The 23,587-nt window shown below is 49.3% G+C and overlaps 1 protein-coding gene across 1 annotated transcript in view; it reads right to left on the reverse strand.

The window, feature by feature from the left end:
* The window catches only part of cabp7a (calcium binding protein 7a), a 123,350-nt gene extending 103,704 nt beyond the window's left edge, over nt 1–19,646 (reverse strand). The window contains exon 1 of the mRNA XM_079517163.1: nt 19,526–19,646. Within this exon, the coding sequence (XP_079373289.1) occupies nt 19,526–19,634 (109 nt within the window). The 5' untranslated portion in view covers nt 19,635–19,646. The remainder of the gene's footprint in view (nt 1–19,525) is intronic.
* Between the last annotated feature and the right edge of the window lie 3,941 nt (nt 19,647–23,587).

The following is a 23,587-nucleotide window of genomic DNA, read 5'->3' on the forward strand; positions in this document are numbered from 1 at the left end:
GCAAAATATAGAGCGTCATGTTTTGAGAATAAAGCTCTGAATTGTATATGCATGCCAATTTGGTCCCATGGTGCAGATTACAATACTATAATAATCATGCAGATGACAGAGTGAAGACATAACTGTCTTGCAAGAACAGTTATATAACACAACGGAGAAGAGTGGAGGGGCATGTCAGATCAAACTGCTCTACAGCATGTGTCTTGGGGGGATCCCATGCTCATTCCAACAGAGCATTAGTCCGACATGCGGGAACAGCGGTCAGACTAGCGCTTGAACAGAAACTAGAGAAACGGTTGGATGGCACTTACACCCGCCTTCTAATGAGAGCGCAAAATCTGTCTTGGAAGAGCCACCCATCAACTAATCTAATATACGACAACCTTCCCTGTGTTTCTCCACTATAGTCCGATCCAGAAGAACACAGTTTTCCGGCCACTGCTACAGAGCTGACAATGAGGTTATATCTTCCCTTCTTCTCTGGAGTCCTGCCTCAAAGCAGACCAGAGGTAGAAAACTGTCGTTCCCTGATGTCATCGCTATAGGGACACAGGCATCAGTAAGCAGGAACTGGGGATGGCAATGAAAGACCGGGAAGTCTGGCGTAATATTGTGAAATCCACGATCTCGACCGCGGTCGAAAATTATGATGGATGAGCGCTCGAACATGTTGTGTCGACACACTGCTCCCGTGCTTGCGGTTATGGTTAGGTTAGGGTTTGAGGTAGGTTGTCGGTCTAATGACTGTCGGACCAATAATAGTGCCGGAACTAATATAAAGCCTGTACCCGTCTTGGGACCTGAGTTTTCAAGGCTCATATCATGCCACATGCAGGGTCATCTTTTGGGATTTGAAACCAACCAACTAATCATCTTACTTTCTTTTCAATTAATTTCATCAGCCACGGCATTGAAAAGCATTTGCCTGATAATCTCAGTGCGTGCGTGCGTGCGTGCGTGCGTGCGTGCGTGCGTGCGTGCGTGCGTGCGTGCGTGCGTGCGTGCGTGCACATACAGTATGCTCTCACGCTCACGCGCGGGGAACTCCGGTACCCGGCCACGTTCAATAAAAGGTCTATTTCTGTTCCATTCCCTGGCCAATACAGTCTGTCTGCCCATACACCAGGGCACTAGTGTGCCCATACACCAGGGCCCTAGTGTGGCCATACACCAGGGCCCTAGTGTGGCCATACACCAGGGCACTAGTGTGCCCATACACCAGGGCACTAGTGTGCCCATACACCAGGGCACTAGTGTGCCCATACACCAGGGCACTAGTGTGCCCATACACCAGGGCACTAGTGTACCCATACACCAGTGCACTAGTGTGCCCATACACGAGGGCCCTAGTGTGCCCATACATACACCAGGGCACTAGTGTGCCCATACATACACCAGGGCCCTAGTGTGCCCATACATACACCAGGGCACTAGTGTGCCCATACACCAGGGCACTAGTGTGCCCATACACCAGGGCCCTAGTGTGCCCATACATACACCAGGGCACAAGTGTGCCCATACACCAGGGCCCTAGTGTGCCCATACATAAACCAGGGCACTGCCGCACTAGTGTGCCCATACATACACCAGGGCACTAGTGTGCCCATACACCAGGGCCCTAGTGTGGCCATACACCAGGGCCCTAGTGTGGCCATACACCAGGGCACTAGTGTACCCATACACCAGTGCACTAGTGTGCCCATACACCAGGGCACTAGTGTGGCCATACACCAGGGCACTAGTGTGCCCATACACCAGGGCACTAGTGTGCCCATACACCAGGGCACTAGTGTGCCCATACACCAGGGCACTAGTGTGCCCATACACCAGGGCCCTAGTGTGCCCATACATACACCAGGGCACTAGTGTGCCCATACATACACCAGGGCCCTAGTGTGCCCATACATACACCAGGGCACTAGTGTGCCCATACACCAGGGCACTAGTGTGCCCATACACCAGGGCACTAGTGTGCCCATACACCAGGGCCCTAGTGTGCCCATACATACACCAGGGCACTAGTGTGCCCATACACCAGGGCACTAGTGTGCCCATACATACACCAGGGCACTAGTGTGCCCATACACCAGGGCCCTAGTGTGCCCATACATACACCAGGGCACTAGTGTGCCCATACACCAGGGCATTAGTGTGCCCATACACCAGTGCACTAGTGTGTCCATACACCAGGGCACTAGTGTGCCCATACACCAGGGCACTAGTGTGCCCATACACCAGGGCACTAGTGTGCCCATACACCAGGGCACTAGTGTGCCCATACACCAGGGTACTAGTGTGCCCATACGCCAGGGCACTAGTGTGCCCATACATACACCAGGGCACTAGTGTGCCCATACACCAGGGCCCTAGTGTGCCCATACATACACCAGGGCACTAGTGTGCCCATACACCAGGGCACTAGTGTGCCCATACATACACCAGGGCACTAGTGTGCCCATACACCAGGGCCCTAGTGTGCCCATACAAAAAACCAGGGCACTAGTGTGCCCATACACCAGGGCACTAGTGTGCCCATACACCAGTGCACTAGTGTGCCCATACACCAGGGCACTAGTGTGCCCATAAACCAGTGCACTAGTGTGCCCATACACCAGTGCACTAGTGTGACCATACACCAGGGCACTAGTGTGCCCATACGCCAGGGCACTAGTGTGCCCATACACCAGGGCACTAGTGTGCCCATACACCATGCAGGGCACTAGTGTGCCCATACACCAGGGCCCTAGTGTGCCCATACACCAGGGCCCTAGTGTGCCCATACACCAGGGCACTAGTGTGCCCATACACCAGTGCACTAGTGTGACCATACACCAGGGCACTAGTGTGCCCATACACCAGGGCACTAGTGTGCCCATAAACCAGTGCACTAGTGTGCCCATACACCAGTGCACTAGTGTGACCATACACCAGGGCACTAGTGTGCCCATACGCCAGGGCACTAGTGTGCCCATACACCAGGGCACTAGTGTGCCCATACACCAGGGCACTAGTGTGCCCATACACCATGCAGGGCACTAGTGTGCCCATACACCAGGGCCCTAGTGTGCCCATACACCAGGGCACTAGTGTGGCCATACACCAGGGCCCTAGTGTGCCCATACACCAGGGCCCTAGTGTGCCCATACACTAGGGCCCTAGTGTGCCCATACACCAGGGCACTAGTGTGGCCATACACCAGGGCCCTAGTGTGCCCATACACCAGGGCACTAGTGTGGCCATACACCAGGGCCCTAGTGTGCCCATACATACACCAGGGCACTAGTGTGCCCATACACCAGGGCACTAGTGTGCCCATACAACAGTGCACTAGTGTGCCCATACACCAGGGCACTAGTGTGCCCATACACCAGGGCACTAGTGTGCCCATACACCAGGGCACTAGTGTGCCCATACACCAGGGCACTAGTGTGCCCATACACCAGGGTACTAGTGTGCCCATACGCCAGGGCACTAGTGTGCCCATACACCATGCAGGGCACTAGTGTGCCCATACACCAGGGCCCTAGTGTGCCCATACACCAGGGCCCTAGTGTGCCCATACACCAGGGCACTAGTGTGCCCATACACCAGTGCACTAGTGTGACCATACACCAGGGCACTAGTGTGCCCATACACCAGGGCACTAGTGTGCCCATAAACCAGTGCACTAGTGTGCCCATACACCAGTGCACTAGTGTGACCATACACCAGGGCACTAGTGTGCCCATACGCCAGGGCACTAGTGTGCCCATACACCAGGGCACTAGTGTGCCCATACACCATGCAGGGCACTAGTGTGCCCATACACCAGGGCCCTAGTGTGCCCATACACCAGGGCCCTAGTGTGCCCATACACCAGGGCACTAGTGTGCCCATACACCAGTGCACTAGTGTGACCATACACCAGGGCACTAGTGTGCCCATACACCAGGGCACTACTGTGCCCATACACCAGTGCACTAGTGTGACCATACACCAGTGCACTAGTGTGACCATACACCAGGGCACTAGTGTGCCCATACGCCAGGGCACTAGTGTGCCCATACACCAGGGCACTAGTGTGCCCATACACCATGCAGGGCACTAGTGTGCCCATACACCAGGGCCCTAGTGTGCCCATACACCAGGGCACTAGTGTGGCCATACACCAGGGCCCTAGTGTGCCCATACACCAGGGCCCTAGTGTGCCCATACACTAGGGCCCTAGTGTGCCCATACACCAGGGCACTAGTGTGGCCATACACCAGGGCCCTAGTGTGCCCATACACCAGGGCACTAGTGTGGCCATACACCAGGGCCCTAGTGTGCCCATACATACACCAGGGCACTAGTGTGCCCATACACCAGGGCACTAGTGTGCCCATACACCAGTGCACTAGTGTGCCCATACACCAGGGCACTAGTGTGCCCATACACCAGGGCACTAGTGTGCCCATACACCAGGGCACTAGTGTGCCCATACACCAGGGCACTAGTGTGCCCATACACCAGGGTACTAGTGTGCCCATACGCCAGGGCACTAGTGTGCCCATACACCAGGGCACTAGTGTGCCCATACACCAGGGCACTATTGTGCCCATATTCCAGGGCACTAGTGTGCCCATACACCAGGGCACTAGTGTGCCCATACACCAGGGCACTAGTGTGCCCATACACCAGGGCACTAGTGTGCCCATACACCAGGGCACTATTGTGCCCATACACCAGGGCCCTAGTGTGCCCATACACCAGGGCACTAGTGTGCCCATACACCAGGGCACTAGTGTGCCCATACACCAGGGCACTAGTGTGCCCATACACCAGGGCACTAGTGTGCCCATACACCAGGGCCCTAGTGTGCCCATACACCAGGGCCCTAGTGTGCCCATACACCAGGGCACTAGTGTGCCCATACACCAGGGCACTAGTGTGCCCATACACCAGTGCACTAGTGTGCCCATACACCAGGGCACTAGTGTGCCCATACGCCAGGGCACTAGTGTGCCCATACACCAGGGCACTAGTGTGCCCATACACCAGGGCACTAGTGTGCCCATACACCAGGACACTAGTGTGCCCATACACCAGTGCACTAGTGTGCCCATACACCAGGGCCCTAGTGTGCCCATACACCAGGGCACTAGTGTGCCCATACACCATGCAGGGCACTAGTGTGCCCATACACCAGGGCCCTAGTGTGCCCATACACCAAGGCCCTAGTGTGCCCATACACCAGGGCACTAGTGTGCCCATACACCAGGGCACTAGTGTGGCCATACACCAGGGCACTAGTGTGCCCATACACCAGGGCCCTAGGGTGCCCATACACCAGGGCACTAGTGTGCCCATACACCAGGGCCCTAGTGTGCCCATACATACACCAGGGCACTAGTGTGCCCATACACCAGGGCACTAGTGTGCCCATACATACACCAGGGCACTAGTGTGCCCATACACCAGGGCCCTAGTGTGCCCATACACCAGGGCCCTAGTGTGCCCATACGCCAGGGCACTAGTGTGCCCATACACCAGGGCACTAGTGTGCCCATACACCAGGGCACTAGTGTGCCCATACACCAGGACACTAGTGTGCCCATACACCAGTGCACTAGTGTGCCCATACACCAGGGCCCTAGTGTGCCCATACACCAGGGCACTAGTGTGCCCATACGCCAGGGCACTAGTGTGCCCATACACCAGGGCACTAGTGTGCCCATACACCAGGGCACTAGTGTGGCCATACACCAGGGCCCTAGTGTGCCCATACACCAGTGCACTAGTGTGCCCATACACCAGGGCCCTAGTGTGCCCATACACCAGGGCCCTAGTGTGCCCATACACCAGGGCCCTAGTGTGCCCATACACCAGGGCACTAGTGTGCCCATACACCATGCAGGGCACTAGTGTGCCCATACACCAGGGCCCTAGTGTGCCCATACACCAAGGCCCTAGTGTGCCCATACACCAGGGCACTAGTGTGCCCATACACCAGGGCACTAGTGTGGCCATACACCAGGGCACTAGTGTGCCCATACACCAGGGCCCTAGGGTGCCCATACACCAGGGCACTAGTGTGCCCATACACCAGGGCCCTAGTGTGCCCATACATACACCAGGGCACTAGTGTGCCCATACACCAGGGCACTAGTGTGCCCATACATACACCAGGGCACTAGTGTGCCCATACACCAGGGCCCTAGTGTGCCCATACACCAGGGCCCTAGTGTGCCCATACGCCAGGGCACTAGTGTGCCCATACACCAGGGCACTAGTGTGCCCATACACCAGGGCACTAGTGTGCCCATACACCAGGACACTAGTGTGCCCATACACCAGTGCACTAGTGTGCCCATACACCAGGGCCCTAGTGTGCCCATACACCAGGGCACTAGTGTGCCCATACGCCAGGGCACTAGTGTGCCCATACACCAGGGCACTAGTGTGCCCATACACCAGGGCACTAGTGTGGCCATACACCAGGGCCCTAGTGTGCCCATACACCAGTGCACTAGTGTGCCCATACACCAGGGCCCTAGTGTGCCCATACACCAGGGCCCTAGTGTGCCCATACACCAGGGCCCTAGTGTGCCCATACACCAGGGCACTAGTGTGCCCATACACCAGGGCCCTAGTGTGCCCGACGTGGCTGAAGGATTCCTCACCAGACTCAGTCTGTCATCCACACACACGCATTAATTCCATCACCGTCCAATTGACGGCCCCTCAGGGCAGCACGTGTGTTCCTCTCAAGGCACTTGAGGGCCGTAACTCCACCAAATTGGCCCAGACAAGCAACTCATTCATGGCCTGCAGGGCTGTCCCAGTGTCCCACTTCTTAAACCTATATATAGTATGCTCTGTCGTACGACGGTATATAGCAGATCTACAGGCTCACAACGAGTGGCATCCAACGTGCGTGCTGAGCTTGTAGCTCTGCCTTTTTCAGTGAGTGACGCCGGTCACACGACGAAGTGTAAATCAGGCGTTGTGTGGCCTATAGAGTCTAGTGAGGACCAGGGGTCATTATGTATGAAAGGAAGGAAGAAGAAAGGAAGGAAGGAAGGAAGGAAGGAAGGAAGGAAGGAAGGAAGGAGAAGGAAAGATTTTCGGAACAATTCCATGGCTATGAAGGTAGACACACACACTATACCACACACACACTATACCACACACACTATACCACACACACACACTATACCACACACACACTATACCACACACACACTATACCACACACACACTATACCACACACACTATACCACACACACACTATACCACACACACACTATACCACACACACACTATACCACACACACACTATACCACACACACACTATACCACAGACACACTATACCACACACACACTATACCACACACACACTATACCACACACACACTATACCACACACACTATACCACACACACACACTATACCACACACACACTATACCACACACACACTATACCACACACACACTATACCACACACACTATACCACACACACACTATACCACACACACACTATACCACACACACACTATACCACACACACACTATACCACACACACACTATACCACACACACACTATACCACACACACTATACCACACACACACTATACCACACACACACTATACCACACACACACTATACCACACACACACTATACCACACACACACTATACCACACACACACTATACCACACACACACTATACCACACACACACTATACCACACACACTATACCACACACACACTATACCACACACACACTATACCACACACACACTATACCACACACACACTATACCACACACACACTATACCACACACACTATACCACACACACACTATACCACACACACACTATACCACACACACACTATACCACACACACACTATACCACACACACACTATACCACACACACACTATACCACACACACTATACCACACACACACTATACCACACACACACTATACCACACACACACTATACCACACACACACTATACCACACACACACTATACCACACACACACTATACCACACACACACTATACCACACACACACTATACCACACACACACTATACCACACACACTATACCACACACACACTATACCACACACACACTATACCACACACACACTATACCACACACACACTATACCACACACACACTATACCACACACACTATACCACACACACACTATACCACACACACACTATACCACACACACACTATACCACACACACACTATACCACACACACACTATACCACAGACACACTATACCACACACACACTATACCACACACACACTATACCACACACACACTATACCACACACACACTATACCACACACACACTATAGTCTTCTTTCCACACAAACTTGTCAGGGTTGCCAAGTCTGCTTATTTTCCGCTACGTTTGGCTTAAGGCTAATAATTAGTGTAATACATTACCAAAACATTAATTATCATAGACATAGGCCTACATAGTATTTATAATGATACATGCATACAATATTTGTATTAGGATTATATATGGTCATATTATTTTTGTTTTGGCTTGTTTTTCTTGATTTGGCTTTAAGAGTTGCCTTGTTTTTGGAGGTGGGTTGGCTTAGTTCTCTCACACAATGTGGCAACACAGAAGTCAAAACAAAAACAAGACAACGTTGACATTTTTTATTAAAAATAAAACCGCATGAGTTTTCCTGATGTCATAAACGGTCAGAATCAGCTTAGTGTTCGCTTATGTGCTAAAAGAGGGACTTTTGAGAGCCGTTTCCCCGCAGCTACTCCAAGGAAAACAAACAAATTAACGGAGCTGAACGTGAATCCCCCCCACCACCGCCCACCCCTTTTTTTTCCCCTCACTCATGTTTCTTTTCCCTTTTTACCTCCTTTATGATGAATTCCTGTTCTGTCTATAGAAGTGTCTATTTGTACGTCTCTAAATGTTTTGATGATTTGAACCCTATTGGAAACAAGTGTAATGCTTAATTGGGTCGTCCACTCACAGTTAACAGCCTTTGTATTGAGTTTGTGCTTGAAATGTACTGTAATTCTGCAAACTGTTAATAAATTCTTCAATCAATCAATCAATCAATCAATCAAACAATGGAAGTAAATGAGAGCCTATTTTTTAGTGGTGCAAACCACTCCAACAACTGGCTTTGTACCCGTGTTTGTTCGTACCAAAAAAACGAGCATGGTTGCTATGGTTAGCGACCAAAACACAAGCATGGTTGCTATGGTTAGTAACTATAACAATAAATGTGCAGTTGCACCACTCAGTTCACACAGGTGTGATTTGTTTCTAATATGTACTATTAAACTGCACAACGGAGCGAAATAATTCATGGAATGGACTAGTTTGCTCATAACAAAGTAAGAAAACAAACCCTCTTTCTGAGGTCCACACATGCTGTACAGCAAATATATTTATTGACACTGCTTAACCATTTTGACCAGCATTGAAAGCTTGACCAGGATCCTAACCTAGTAACCGTCGCTAACGTGGTATTGGCCAACAACGGGCTTGGGTGGGACTTAGCGAAGAGCTAATTGGATGATTTGAGGCATTTTGTTCTAAAAATGTGTTTTGCAAAAATCCACCTGTTGGTGGCGCTATAACAGGTGGTTGTGGGGGAGAGGTTCATTGCATCCAGGGTGTGTGTGTGTGTGTGTGTGTGTGTGTGTGTGTGTGTGTGTGTGTGTGTGTGTGTGTGTGTGTGTGTGTGTGTGTGTGTGTGTATGTGTGTGCAAAATTTGGCATCGACCGGGTTAACGGTGCCGGAGATTAGCTGTACACAGACGGACGGACGGACGGACACACGGACACACAGACTCACACCCACACCGGCCTGGTGGAGACAATAAAACATACTCTCTCCCCATGCCTTCGGCCTGGTGGAGACAATAAAACATACTCTCTCCCCATGCCTTCGGCCTGGTGGAGACAAACATACTCTCTCCCCCATGCCTTCGGCCTGGTGGAGACAATAAAACATACTCTCTCCCCATGCCTTCGGCCTGGTGGAGACAAACATACTCTCTCCCCCATGCCTTCGGCCTGGTGGAGACAATAAAACATACTCTCTCCCCCATGCCTTCGGCCTGGTGGAGAAAATAAAACATACTCTCTCCCCCATGCCTTCGGTCTGGTGGAGACAAACATACTCTCTCCCCATGTCTTCGGCCTGGTGGAGACAATAAAACATACTCTCTCCCCATGTCTTCGGCCTGGTGGAGACAATAAAACATACTCTCTCCCCATGTCTTCGGCCTGGTGGAGACAATAAAACATACTCTCTCCCCATGCCTTTAGCCTGGTGGAGACAATAAAACATACTCTCTCCCCAATGCCTTCGGCCTGGTGGAGACAATAAAACATACTCTCTCCCCATGCCTTCGGCCTGGTGGAGACAATAAAACATACTCTCTCCCCCATGCCTTCGGCCTGGTGGAGACAATAAAACATACTCTCTCCCCATGCCTTCGGCCTGGTGGAGACAATAAAACATACTCTCTCCCCATGCCTTCGGCCTGGTGGAGACAATAAAACATACTCTCTCCTCATGCCTTCGGCCTGGTGGAGACAATAAAACATACTCTCTCCCCATGTCTTCGGCCTGGTGGAGACAATAAAACATACTCTCTCCCCATGCCTTTAGCCTGGTGGAGACAATAAAACATACTCTCTCCCCAATGCCTTCGGCCTGGTGGAGACAATAAAACATACTCTCTCCCCATGCCTTCGGCCTGGTGGAGACAATAAAACATACTCTCTCCCCCATGCCTTCGGCCTGGTGGAGACAATAAAACATACTCTCTCCCCATGCCTTCGGCCTGGTGGAGACAATAAAACATACTCTCTCCCCCATGCCTTCGGCCTGGTGGAGACAATAAAACATACTCTCTCCTCATGCCTTCGGCCTGGTGGAGACAATAAAACATACTCTCTGCCTTCGGCCTGGTGGAGACAATTACACCGTGGCACAAACACATAATAATACAACTCATTAGCTGTTCTCTACACACACAAACCCATTATCTATCATTAGACACAGTCACACAGGGGGATCAAATATGGCCCCGTCACAGAAGACAGTCTCCTGGAAATTACATGAACCCAGAAATGGTGATTAATGTAAACTGTTTATGATAGAAATAATATCTATATGGGCCTAATGGATGAAATTCAGTTTGGTTGTTAAAAGTTGCACGTTGAACAATTTGAGTATAATTAGCATAATATGTGACCATACCATTAACATCCTATACAAGGCAACTATTTCAAAATTTCATCATTGTTTAAGCATGTGGAACTATAGGTTTTTTTTCTCCTAAAAACGGCCATAGACTTACTGACCCGGTGATGTAATGGATGTGTTGTGGGTTGATTATTCTGTGAATAGGATGGGGGGGAGGGAGGGGGTTTTGTGTGTGTGTGTGTGTGTGTGTGTGTGTGTGCGCGCGTGCGTGCGTGCGTGCGTGCGTGCGTGCGTGCGTGCGTGCGTGCGTGCGAGTGAGTGTTTTGAGTTCAATTTTGTATACTGTAAAATGATTATGCTGTTTTTGCTTGATCAGAAAACAAATAAAAAATTGAATGAGAAAAAAAAAAACATGAGGGTCTAACATGAGACCTATTCCAGTAGACTGACTTGACAGGCGTATTTGTTGAGGCGTGTTGCATACGAGGAGATGAAATGTTTCTACAAGTACACTCGCCGCTCCACCTCATGTGGTAACCAAACCTTTTCATGCAAGGACTCCCAAATTGATACCACTTAGCCCGCGGACCCCCCATTTGAAAAGATACGCCAGGGGACCCCCATAAGAGAAGATTTTTACGGCTCTAGCAGTGATTCTCAACCCGTTTAGGACCCCCAGTTTGACATGCATTAGTCTACGGACTTTAACAGCATTTCTATCTCGGGGACCCCCGATTTATATTGTAAAATCAATGTTAATTTAACTCTGAGAGGAGCAGCCTATCACCATTGCACTATAGGTGGAGGAGCAGCCTATCACCATTGCACTATAGGTGGAGGAGCAGCCTATCACCATTGGGCTATAGGTGGAGGAGCAGCCTATCACCATTGGGCTATAGGTGGAGGAGCAGCCTATCACCATTGGGCTATAGGTGGAGGAGCAGCCTATCACCATTGGTCTATAGGTGGAGGAGCAGCCTATCACCATTGGGCTATAGGTGGAGGAGAAGCCTATCACCATTGGTCTATAGGTGGAGGAGCAGCCTATCACCATTGGTCTATAGGTGGAGGAGCAGCCTATCACCATTGGGCTATAGGTGGAGGAGCAGCCTATCACCATTGGGCTATAGGTGGAGGAGCAGCCTATCACCATTGGGCTATAGGTGGAGGAGCAGCCTATCACCATTGGGCTATAGGTGGAAGAGCAGCCTATCACCATTGGGCTATAGGTGGAGGAGCAGCCTATCACCATTGGGCATAGGTGGAGGAGCAGCCTATCACCATTGGGCTATAGGTGGAGGAGCAGCCTATCACCATTGGGCTATAGGTGGAGGAGCAGCCTATCACCATTGGGCTATAGGTGGAGGAGCAGCCTATCACCATTGGGCTATAGGTGGAGGAGCAGCCTATCACCATTGGGCTATAGGTGGAGGAGCAGCCTATCACCATTGGTCTATAGGTGGAGGAGCAGCCTATCACCATTGGGCTATAGGTGGAGGAGCAGCCTATCACCATTGGGCTATAGGTGGAGGAGCAGCCTATCACCATTGGGCTATAGGTGGAGGAGCAGCCTATCACCATTGGTCTATAGGTGGAGGAGCAGCCTATCACCATTGGGCTATAGGTGGAGGAGCAGCCTATCACCATTGGGCTATAGGTGGAGGAGCAGCCTATCACCATTGGGCTAGGTGGAGGAGCAGCCTATCACCATTGGGCTATAGGTGGAGGAGCAGCCTATCACCATTGGTCTATAGGTGGAGGAGCAGCCTATCACCATTGGGCTATAGGTGGAGGAGCAGCCTATCACCATTGGGCTATAGGTGGAGGAGCAGCCTATCACCATTGGGCTATAGGTGGAGGAGCAGCCTATCACCATTGGGCTATAGGTGGAGGAGCAGCCTATCACCATTGGGCTATAGGTGGAGGAGCAGCCTATCACCATTGGTCTATAGGTGGAGGAGCAGCCTATCACCATTGGGCTAGGTGGAGGAGCAGCCTATCACCATTGGGCTAGGTGGAGGAGCAGCCTATCACCATTGGGCTATAGGTGGAGGAGCAGCCTATCACCATTGGGCTATAGGTGGAGGAGCAGCCTATCACCATTGGGCTATAGGTGGAGGAGCAGCCTATCACCATTGGTCTATAGGTGGAGGAGCAGCCTATCACCATTGGGCTATAGGTGGAGGAGCAGCCTATCACCATTGGGCTATAGGTGGAGGAGCAGCCTATCACCATTGGTCTATAGGTGGAGGAGCATCCTATCACCATTGGGCTATAGGTGGAGGAGCAGCCTATCACCATTGGGCTCCCATGCATGGCGTCACTGTGTGCATACATCAGTGGTCCCCAAAGTGGGGTCCGGGGACCCACAGGGGTACCTGGGGGAGTTCCAGGGGGTCCCCAGCTAAATGATAGTTTGGAACCAAATGGACCCTTATGGGTCTGTAACTCAGAGAGTGTACACATGGAACCAAATGGACCCGTTAATCCATTTGTACACTCTCAGAGTTAAAATAACATTGATTTTACAATATGAATTGGGGGTCCCAGAGATAGAAATGCCATAAAATGGGGGGTCCGTAGACTAAAAAGCACATCAAACTGCGGGTCCTTGAAATTAAACTGGTTGAGAATCACTGCTAGAGCCGTAGAAATCTTCTCTTATGGGGGTCCCTGGCATATCCTATATCTTTCAATTTGGGGGTCCAGACCCACAGGAACGCACCCAGGGTGCTGGCCCGATTCCGGCGAACCGCCCCGCGTCCGAAACGGTTGAGAAATGACAGTTACCGTGTGGGGGTCCCTCTACTGTACCCTCTACTGTACTGTACTGTCACTGTACTGTACTGGCACACCCGAAATCACCATATATACAGTTAATATGTGCGTGTGTTTGTGTGTGTTAGGTTTCGCACAGGTGGTAAAAACAACCATGCTGTTTTCGTGCTCAGACGCACCCACCCAGCCAGCCACCCACCCAGCCAGCCACCCACCCAGCCAGCCAGCCAGCCACCCAGCCAGCCACCCACACACACAGTCACTTAAGGAAGTGGTTGCACCACTTTAAAAAAAGTACTCGCTACGCTCCCATTTCAAGTTTTCAAATGTGTACAAATATTTTGAAAATAGCAGCTCTACAAGATCACAATGCGCCTACTTGTCAAATGGCTGAAATGTATATAGGGCTGAAGTGTTTCATGTATATGTTTTGTGACAATAATCAAAGTAACTATAGTGACTATAGTGAAGTTTTCATATCATTGTAGTGGAGTTCAAGTACAGTATTTGCCTCTGAGATGTAGTGGAGTAAAGTAAAATAATTGGAAACAAGTACAAATACCTCAAAATTGTACCTGTAAGTAAGTAAATATACTTATAGTTACTTTACACCAGTAGTTCCCAAACCTTTTCATGTCAAGGACCCCCGAATGTACACTCATTAGCCTGCGGACCCCCATTAGAAAAGATACGCCGAGGACCCCCATAAGAGAAGATGTTTACGGCTCTAGCAGTGATTCTCAACCCGTTTAATTTCAAGGAACCTGCAGGTTTCACTTGAATTAACCCATTTTGACCTGAGATCAGCTTCTAAAAATGTCTTCTACATCCTGACAGTTTTCTGAAAAAGCTATGTTTCTATGTCAGTCGTTCTTCGATTTTTCAAAAATAGCAGACCTATGAATAATCTTATACTGAATTCATAGATATTATTTTACACCAACTAGATTACTTAAAATGGGAATCGCGGATAATAACACATGTTGGAAATGCAAAGAAGAAATTGGCACATATATGCATATGATTTGGGACTGTCGCATAGTATACCCTTTCTGGTGTAGGGTACTGGAATTCCTTGAGAAATGGGTGGGATTGACATTGCCCAGAGATCCGCGGCTCTGTCTATTAGGGGACAGAACTGCTGTCCCTGGCATATCTAAAAATTATTTCACTATTATAAAGGTTGGACTTGTTACCGCTGCCAGAATACTGTTGCGTCATTGGAAGGTCCCCAGAACACCTGGGCTTAAAGAATGGAATGAAGAAATGATCAAAATAACATCATATGAATATATGTTGGGCAGGGTAGATGGAGAAAGTAAAATGAAAGAGACATGGGATGAGTTCTGGATGTATATGAACCTTAAATGATTTCCTTGTTATTTTTCTTCTTTTTATTTTTTATTTTAACTGTTATGTTTCTTGGACTGGCTATCTGTAAGGTATGTTGTAATGTTTGTAATGCTGCTTTGTACTGAACCTAGATTTTGTACGATTTTGAAAAACAAATACAATTTTGAATTATAAAAAAAAAAATAGCAGACCTACAAGCTCATAGCGCGCCACTCGGTGGCGCGCTATGAGCTTGTTACAGACCCATATGGGTCCATTTGGTTCCTATAATTATCATTTAGCTGGGGACCCCCTGGAACTCTCTCAAGGACCCCTATAGGGTCCCCGTAACCACTGCTTTACACCACTGGGCACAGTGTACAGTATGACAGCTGCAGATCATGCAAGGTCTTGGGGCATCACTGCGTCTCTCTCTCTCTCTCTCTCTCTCTCTCTCTCTCTCTCTCTTAGATGACGAACATGTAAATGTGAAGATGACGCCGGCGGGCCCTGCCTGCACCTCAGATATGCAGATATATGCATATTCTAGTAGTTTCTATATTATGTTAATTTTGTGGGACAAGTTTGTTTATGATCTTTGTTCCCGTGTTTACGTCAACGTGAGCGATGGCGTGACAGAGTGAATATGAATGGGGTCTCAATAAACTGCATTGCACAGGGAGGGGAGGGGGGGGGGGGGGGGGAGGAATCAGTGTGACTGATTCTGAATAAAAAGCAAATGCATTGAATTGGAGCAGTTGTACATGTATACCAGGGGTGGGCAACTTTGACGACGTAGAGGGCCACTATATTTCCACACTCACTCCAGAGGGCCACATTGCATATACAGGCCGTAGCAAAAATAGCTGATCTACAAAATGGTAAATGGTAAATGGTGCATTTATATAGCGCCTTTATCCAAGGCGCTTTACATAGATTGTGCATTACATTCACCCATTCATACACACATTCATACACCGATGGCGGCGGAAGCCATGCAAGGTACCAACCAGCACATCGGGAGCAATTTGGGGTTCAGTGTCTTGCCCAAGGACACTTCGACATGTAGACAGGAGGAGCCGGGATTCGAACCGCCGACCCATGGATCATTGGACAACCTGCTCTACCTCTTGAGCCACAGTCGTGCAAAACACGTCGCATTGCGATGCGTTTTGAGCTTGTAGAGTCATGTATACCATATAGCTGTACTGATGTGACCATTAGAAACCTCCATCAAACCAGACGTTTGTCTTGGCCCTCTGAACCAGCTGTAGAACAACATGTAATTTCATTAAAAAAAATCACACCCGTGTGAACTGAGTGGTGTAAGGTCTTATATAGACTGATCAGCTGTGGTCTGACGTAATGTCTGACGTAATGAAATCACACCCGTGTGAACTGGGTGACCATAGCAACCATGCTCATTTTTGAGTGGTGTAAACCACTCCTACAACTGGCTTTGTTAGTCTGTCTGTCTGTCTGTCTGTCTGTCTGTCTGTCTGTCTGTCTGTGCTCAAAAAATGAGCACGGTTGCTATGGTCACCCAGTTCACACGGGTGTGATTTCATTACGTCAGACATTACGTCAGACCACAGCTGATCAGTCTATATAAGACCTTACACCACTCAGTTCACACGGGTTTGATTTATTTTGGTACGGGCAGACACGTAAACTAACAAAGCCAGTTGTAGGAGTGGTTTACACCACTCAAAAACTATGAGGGTGTCAGATTTATTTTTGAGTGGTGTAAACCACTCCTACAACTGGCTTTGTTAGTCTGTCTGTCTGTCTGTCTGTGCTCAAAAAATTAGCATGGTTGCTACGGTCACCCAGTTCACCCGGGTGTGATTTCATTACCTCAGACATTACGTCAGACCACAGCTGATCAGGCTATATAAGACCTTACACCACTCAGTTCACACAGGTGTGATTTTTTTAAATAGCAGATGCCACCTCACCCCTGCCCACTTTGACAGGCTGGAAAGGCTTAGGGTCGACGACAGAGTACAGCATCTTGCAATGGGTCTGGTCCACAAGATTCGCTACATCACCATGATACCCATGTACCTGTCTAGATACTTCCTTAATGTTACCGAAGTCCACACCCACAACACCAGAGGGAGTTCAACAAACCATGTGCAGCCCAGATTCGGCACAAACATGGGACTAAATTAATTTCGCTCCTATGCCACCAAAATGTAGAACGCTCTACCAACAGTCATTAAGACAAGCAAATCCCAAGGCACCTATACGGACGGCTGCAATTCGAAACTGGCCCCTGTAAAATCTGAATCCCCCATCCACCCCTTTCCTCCCTCGCTGTATATGTGTTTTCCCCCTTTTTTACCTCCTCTATGATGAATTCCTGTTCTGTTCTTTGACTACCGGTACATAGAAGTGTATATTTGTACGTCTCTAAATGTGTCGATGAATTGAACAAGGTGGACCCTCTTGTAAACAAGTGTAATGCTTAATTGGGTCGTCCATTCACAGTTAACAGTCTTTGTATTGAGTTTGTGCTTGAAATGTATTGTAATTCTGCAAACTGTTAATAAATATTTCAATCAATCAATCAATCAATCAATCAATCAATCAATCAATCAATCTGCATTGTGATGTGAAGCATTGTGAGGTGAAAAGGCAAACAAGTGTCTATGAGTGTCAGTCTGAAATCGGAATGATCTGCAAAAGAAAACATATATATGGAACTATGGAAAAACACCTGCATTTTGAGGATATATAAATGCAAAAGCTGAAGTGAATGAAGGGCCTGCGGCCACGTTTCCTCCACACGCATCAGATCCACGCAGGCGTGTGCATGAGCAGCACTCTGCTGCCTGCCTGCCTGCCTGCGTGGGACCTAATGATCACAGTAGGATAACCCATTCTGGACGGGAACCCCTTTTGGTGTTTTAACTAAGCATTACGTTATAGCCATTGAAAAATAGCAGATCTACAAGCTCATAGCGCGCCACCGAGTGGCGCGCTATGAGCTTGTAGGTCTGCTATTTTTGAAAATTCGTGAACATGCGGCACAAATCTTGGAATATATATTCTTTCAGAGCGAACGTTTTTTTTTATTTTGACGTCAGGCCTGAATGGGATAAAAATACTCTCTGCGTGGTAGCCTACTGTATACTGTACTGTATATATAGCCAACAGCTCATGTGTGCTTTCATATAGGAGTTGTATTTGACATTGTATTTGACTGCTGCAGAAGGGAATTAAAAACGCATAATAATGATATTATTAATAATATAATAATAATTGTTATTATTATAATTATTATCATCATCTTAAAACACACCCTGTTAAATAATACATAATGTGATTGTTTTTGTTTTAATCTTCTGCGGGGCTTCTGTTCTGACAACAACAATAGTCGCTCTGGTGTACATAGAGCTGCCGCTGTCCAGGGTGCTGACCACTGTCCACATGGTGCTGACCGCTGTCCATGGTGCTGACCATGGTGCTGTCCATGGTGCTGACCATGGTGCTGTCCATGGTGCTGACCGCGCGCCTCTTGGAGTAAAGTCCACCCGCAGGTGAAGACAGAACGCTTTATAGGCCATAGGAGGTCTATAAGAACAACACATTGTGGTCTACATAAAACAGTCACATATAGACTATAACAAACAGCCAGGTAAACATCTCACTCTCTCTACCGCCTGCCTGCCTGCCTACATGCCTGCCTGCCTGCCTGCCTGTATACATACATGCCTGCCTGCCTGCCTGCCTGCCTGCCTGTATACATGCCTGCCTGCCTGCCTGCCTGCCTGTATACATGCCTGCCTGCCTGCCTGCCTGCCTGCCTGCCTGCCTGCCTGCCTGCCGCAGACATGAGTTCCCTCACAGCCTTCGCATGAACCCATTAAAGACCTGAGACCAGATTCTACAAATGCCTTCTAAACACTAACGCCATTCAAAACAAAAACAAAACTCTATGTCAGTGGTTCTCTCTAACGCGCTCATGTCAAGGAACCCCAAAGAATCATCAACCTCCATCTCAAAAAATGTTGTTCCAGGGACCTCCCAGAAGCAAACATTTGAATTTGAAAACGGTCGCTGAGAAATAAAACAGAATATATACAAGCTCTACAAGCTCGTAGATCTGCTATTTTTCAACAGCTATATAAAGTTTACCACAACGGTTTACGCTTTCCTTCGGTCTAAAGGTGGTTAATGAATTATGGCTCATCTCTCTCACCTTCCACCTCGTCTTCGGGCAGGGTGACGGGCTCGTTGTAGGCGAGCATGTCAGGTATGGTGCAGATTCCGCGGTACATCAACTTCGCGGTGACCGGGTGCATCGGCATGGTGGCTGGCTGGGCTGGGCTGCAGCCTGGGCTGCAGAGGGCTGCAGAGGGCTGGCTGGCTGGCTTGGCTGCGACCTTTGGGCTTGCCCCCTCGATCGGGCCCCGCGAGCAGCTCCTCACATGGAGAGGTCTAGCAGCGTTGCTTCAGATCCCAACTTTCCCCCCGCAGCGCTGCCACCACCGAGGCAAGGCAGGCGAGGCGAGTCCATGAAAGACGCCAAAACTCCGCCGTTCGATAAGGAGGGAGGCGGTGGTGGTGGTGGTGGTGGTTGTGTGGCCGCCGCGGGGGACCAGGCGTTGAATTCTGTAGAAATTAGAATATATCCACTGAAATGTTCTTTTGTTTCTTTTTGGTCAGGGAACTTCTCCCCACATCCCTCAGTTAGAGAGAGAGAGAGAGAGAGAGAAACTACCACAGCTCAGACCGAGACAATGCGCATGATATCACGGTTCCATTCCAATCAACACACACACACACACACACACACACACACACACACACACACACACACACACACACACACACACACACACACACCTCTCTCAAGCTAAAACAAAATTAGCAAGGACCGCGGTTGCGCTTGTTATTTATTTCTCTCACCAGCGCGGGGAAGACCGATCAAGAAGCCGAGTCGAGCACACCATGAGCCCGCGTATAGCTACATGCACCACCGCCACGCAACGAAACGCACCGTTTGCTCTGGAGGAGAGAATTCACCAATCCACTTGTTGGATTAGTGCGCTCCCCTTGACGCACGAACTCCTCCCGTCTTCACCACCAGAGCCACGGGGTTGTTCCATGCGGCTCCATTTAGAATCAACATCAAGCGACGACGGCGAAATATATAGCAAAAATTGGCGTTTACGCGCCTCTCTCTCTCCAGAGCACAGAAAGATGATGTGCGGATCGGATCTTCGCAGAGGATCGATTCGAGTGAATGACTGTCCGCTATAGGTCCGCTCCGCTCGGTCTTAATTGGCCGTGCGTGCGTGCGTGCGTGCGTGCGTGCGTGGAACGAACGGGGGCGCGCTGCTATGGGCTGGTGTCCACTTTGTTCCACTTCCACTCAGCACTGACTCGCCTTGTTGTTTCACTCAGGTGAGGCAACGTAGTGAGTCTCTCTCTTCTCTCTCTCTCTCTCTCTCTCTCTCTCTCTCTCTCTCTCTCTCTCTCTCTCTCTCTCTCTCTCTCTCTCTCTCTCTCTCTCTCTCTCTCTCTCTCTCTCTCTCTCTCTCTCTCTCTCTCTCTCTCTCTCTCTCTCTCTCTCTCTCTCTTGCAAGGACATGCAGGCACCTATAAGGTCTGCTAAAATGATGAAACATATGCAGAAAAGCCCGTTTTCGGCTTGTTTCCACTGGGGTCCGGGTCCTCACGTGCTCAATTCATCAGAAACTAACTCCCTCATTCTGAATTCCGCTCCGTTTCCACGCTATGCTATACGCTAGACTCTATAGCCTATATAGGGGTTCTCAATCTCAACCTTTTCAGGCTGGGACCCCCAAAATAATCACATTTGAACTGGGGACCCCCACCCTGGGGAGTGGGGACCCCCACCCTGGGGACCCCCACCCTGAGAAGCACTTGGAATTGTAGGAGTTCAGTTGAGGAATTACAATTAGGGTTTTTTTTTTTCCGTAAATATTGTGAAAACAGCAGATCTACAAGCTCACAACGCCTCGCAATTCGAGGCGTTGTGAGCTTGTAGATCATCTATTTTCACAGTATAGTTTGTTTGATTACTTTTTCTTTCTTCTTTTTTTAGATATTAAAAATGTCTCAAAAGTCCTTAAATGGTCACTTCACTCACTGTCACCTGGACCCCCCCCCCCCCCCAGGTTGAGAACCCCTGCATGGTCTATAGCGCCTATCCTGGTCGGGCCCACGCATGATGACGACCCCCAGGTTGAGACCCCCTGCATGGTCTAGCCTATCCTGGTCGGGCCCACGCATGATGACCCCCAGGTTGAGACCCCCTGCATGGTCTAGCCTATCCTGGCCGGGCCCACGCATGATGACGACCCCCAGGTTGAGACCCCCTGCATGGTCTAGCCTATCCTGGCCGGGCCCACGCATGATGACGACCCCCAGGTTGAGACCCCCTGCATGGTCTAGCCTATCCTGGCCGGGCCCACGCATGATGACGACCCCCAGGTTGAGACCCCCTGCATGGTCTAGCCTATCCTGGCCGGGCCCACGCATGATGACGCACCGTCGTGGTTGGTCTCCCGGCCCCGTCGGCGCACCGACGTGCCAAAAGTGTGATTAATGGCGGCGTACGGTTGACTTCCCTGTGGCGGCTCTTTCTAATATGAATTAATGCATCATAACCCGCTGCATGGGGCTCATATTCCTACCTTGTACATGTGTGTGACTGCAGTGCGTGCCCCTTGCTCCCATCCTGTAGGCCAGGGGGTTCCCACACTTTTTCATCTCAAGGACCCCCACATTGACACGAATTAGCCTGCGGACCCCCATTTGAAAAGATATGCCAGGGACCCCCATAAGAGAAGGTTTGTACGGTTCTAGCAGTGATTTTTAACCCGTTTAATTTCAAGGACCCCCAGTTTGACATGCATTAGTCTACGGACCCCCATTTAATGGCATTTCTATCTCTGGGACCCCCAACTTATATTGTAAAATCAATGCTAATTTAACTCTGAGAGCGTAAAAATGGAACCAAATGGACCCGTTAGGGTCCATTTGGTTCCATTTGTACACTCTCTGAGTTACAGACCCATAAGGGTCCATTTGGTTCCAAATTATCATTTAGCTGGGGACCCCCTGGAACTCCCTCAAGGACCCCTGGGGGTCCCCGGACCCCACTTTGGGAACCACTGCTGTAGGCCTACATACACTATAGTGTTCATTTTTACAGCAAATTCTGATTGAGTTTTATAGTCTTCTGAATACAACTACGTTTAGTTAATAGTCACATTTTTTGTCGACTAAATCTACACTTGATTTATAGTCGATTAAAATGTATTTTGGAGCCTTGGACTGGAGGGCCTTGATGGTGTCGTAATAATGGCTGATTTTAAACGTGGTTGCATGCTGAAAATAGCCGATCTACAAGCTCACAACCCACCACGCTGCCTGCATGGGACCCATTGTAAGCTCGTAGTTCTGCTACAGTGTTTTCAGCATGCAACCAAGACTTGTCTTTTAGTTCTATACTGGGTCTCTTCTCCACTATAGTCTAGTTTTTATTTGCTGATGAAATTGTCATTATATTTATTCATAGTTTTTAGTCATCATAGCTTAGTCTTTATTTCGTTTTTATTCAGGTTTCCTCAGTGAAAAAAAGGTACTCGACGGATATTTTTTCGTCGTAGTCTTAGTCGACAAAATCAACACATACAGCCTATACCCTACTCTAAAGTCTCTGTGGATATGGAGCGTCTTCCACACCATGCCTACATTTTGGACATTGATATTCCACACTGGTGTGGCATGATGATGAGACCACAATGGGGGCATTTGGAGAATTAGAATAGGGACACTGCATCTGTGCAAATCCAAATTTAATTGGTTTGATCACCAAGGGCAATTATTATGCTGCCTGGCTGGCATAATAATGGGAATTTTCACATTTGTGAGCGTGTGATAAATAAAAAACCCTGGAAACATCTGCAACATGTGAGTGACAGACACCATAGCCACAGAGACACCATAGCCACAGAGACACCATAGCCACAGAGACACCATAGCCACACAGAGACACCATAGCCACAGAGACACCATAGCCACAGAGACACCATAGCCACAGAGACACCATAGCCACACAGACACCATAGCCACAGAGACACCATAGCCACAGAGACACCATAGCCACAGAGACACCATAGCCACAGACACCATAGCCACAGAGACACCATAGCCACAGAGACACCATAGACACCATAGCCACAGAGACACCATAGCCACAGAGACACCATAGCCACAGAGACACCAT

The sequence above is a fragment of the Electrona antarctica genome (assembly GCF_951216825.1).
Source record: "Electrona antarctica genome assembly, chromosome: 12".
NCBI classification, from domain to species: Eukaryota; Metazoa; Chordata; class Actinopteri; order Myctophiformes; family Myctophidae; genus Electrona; species Electrona antarctica.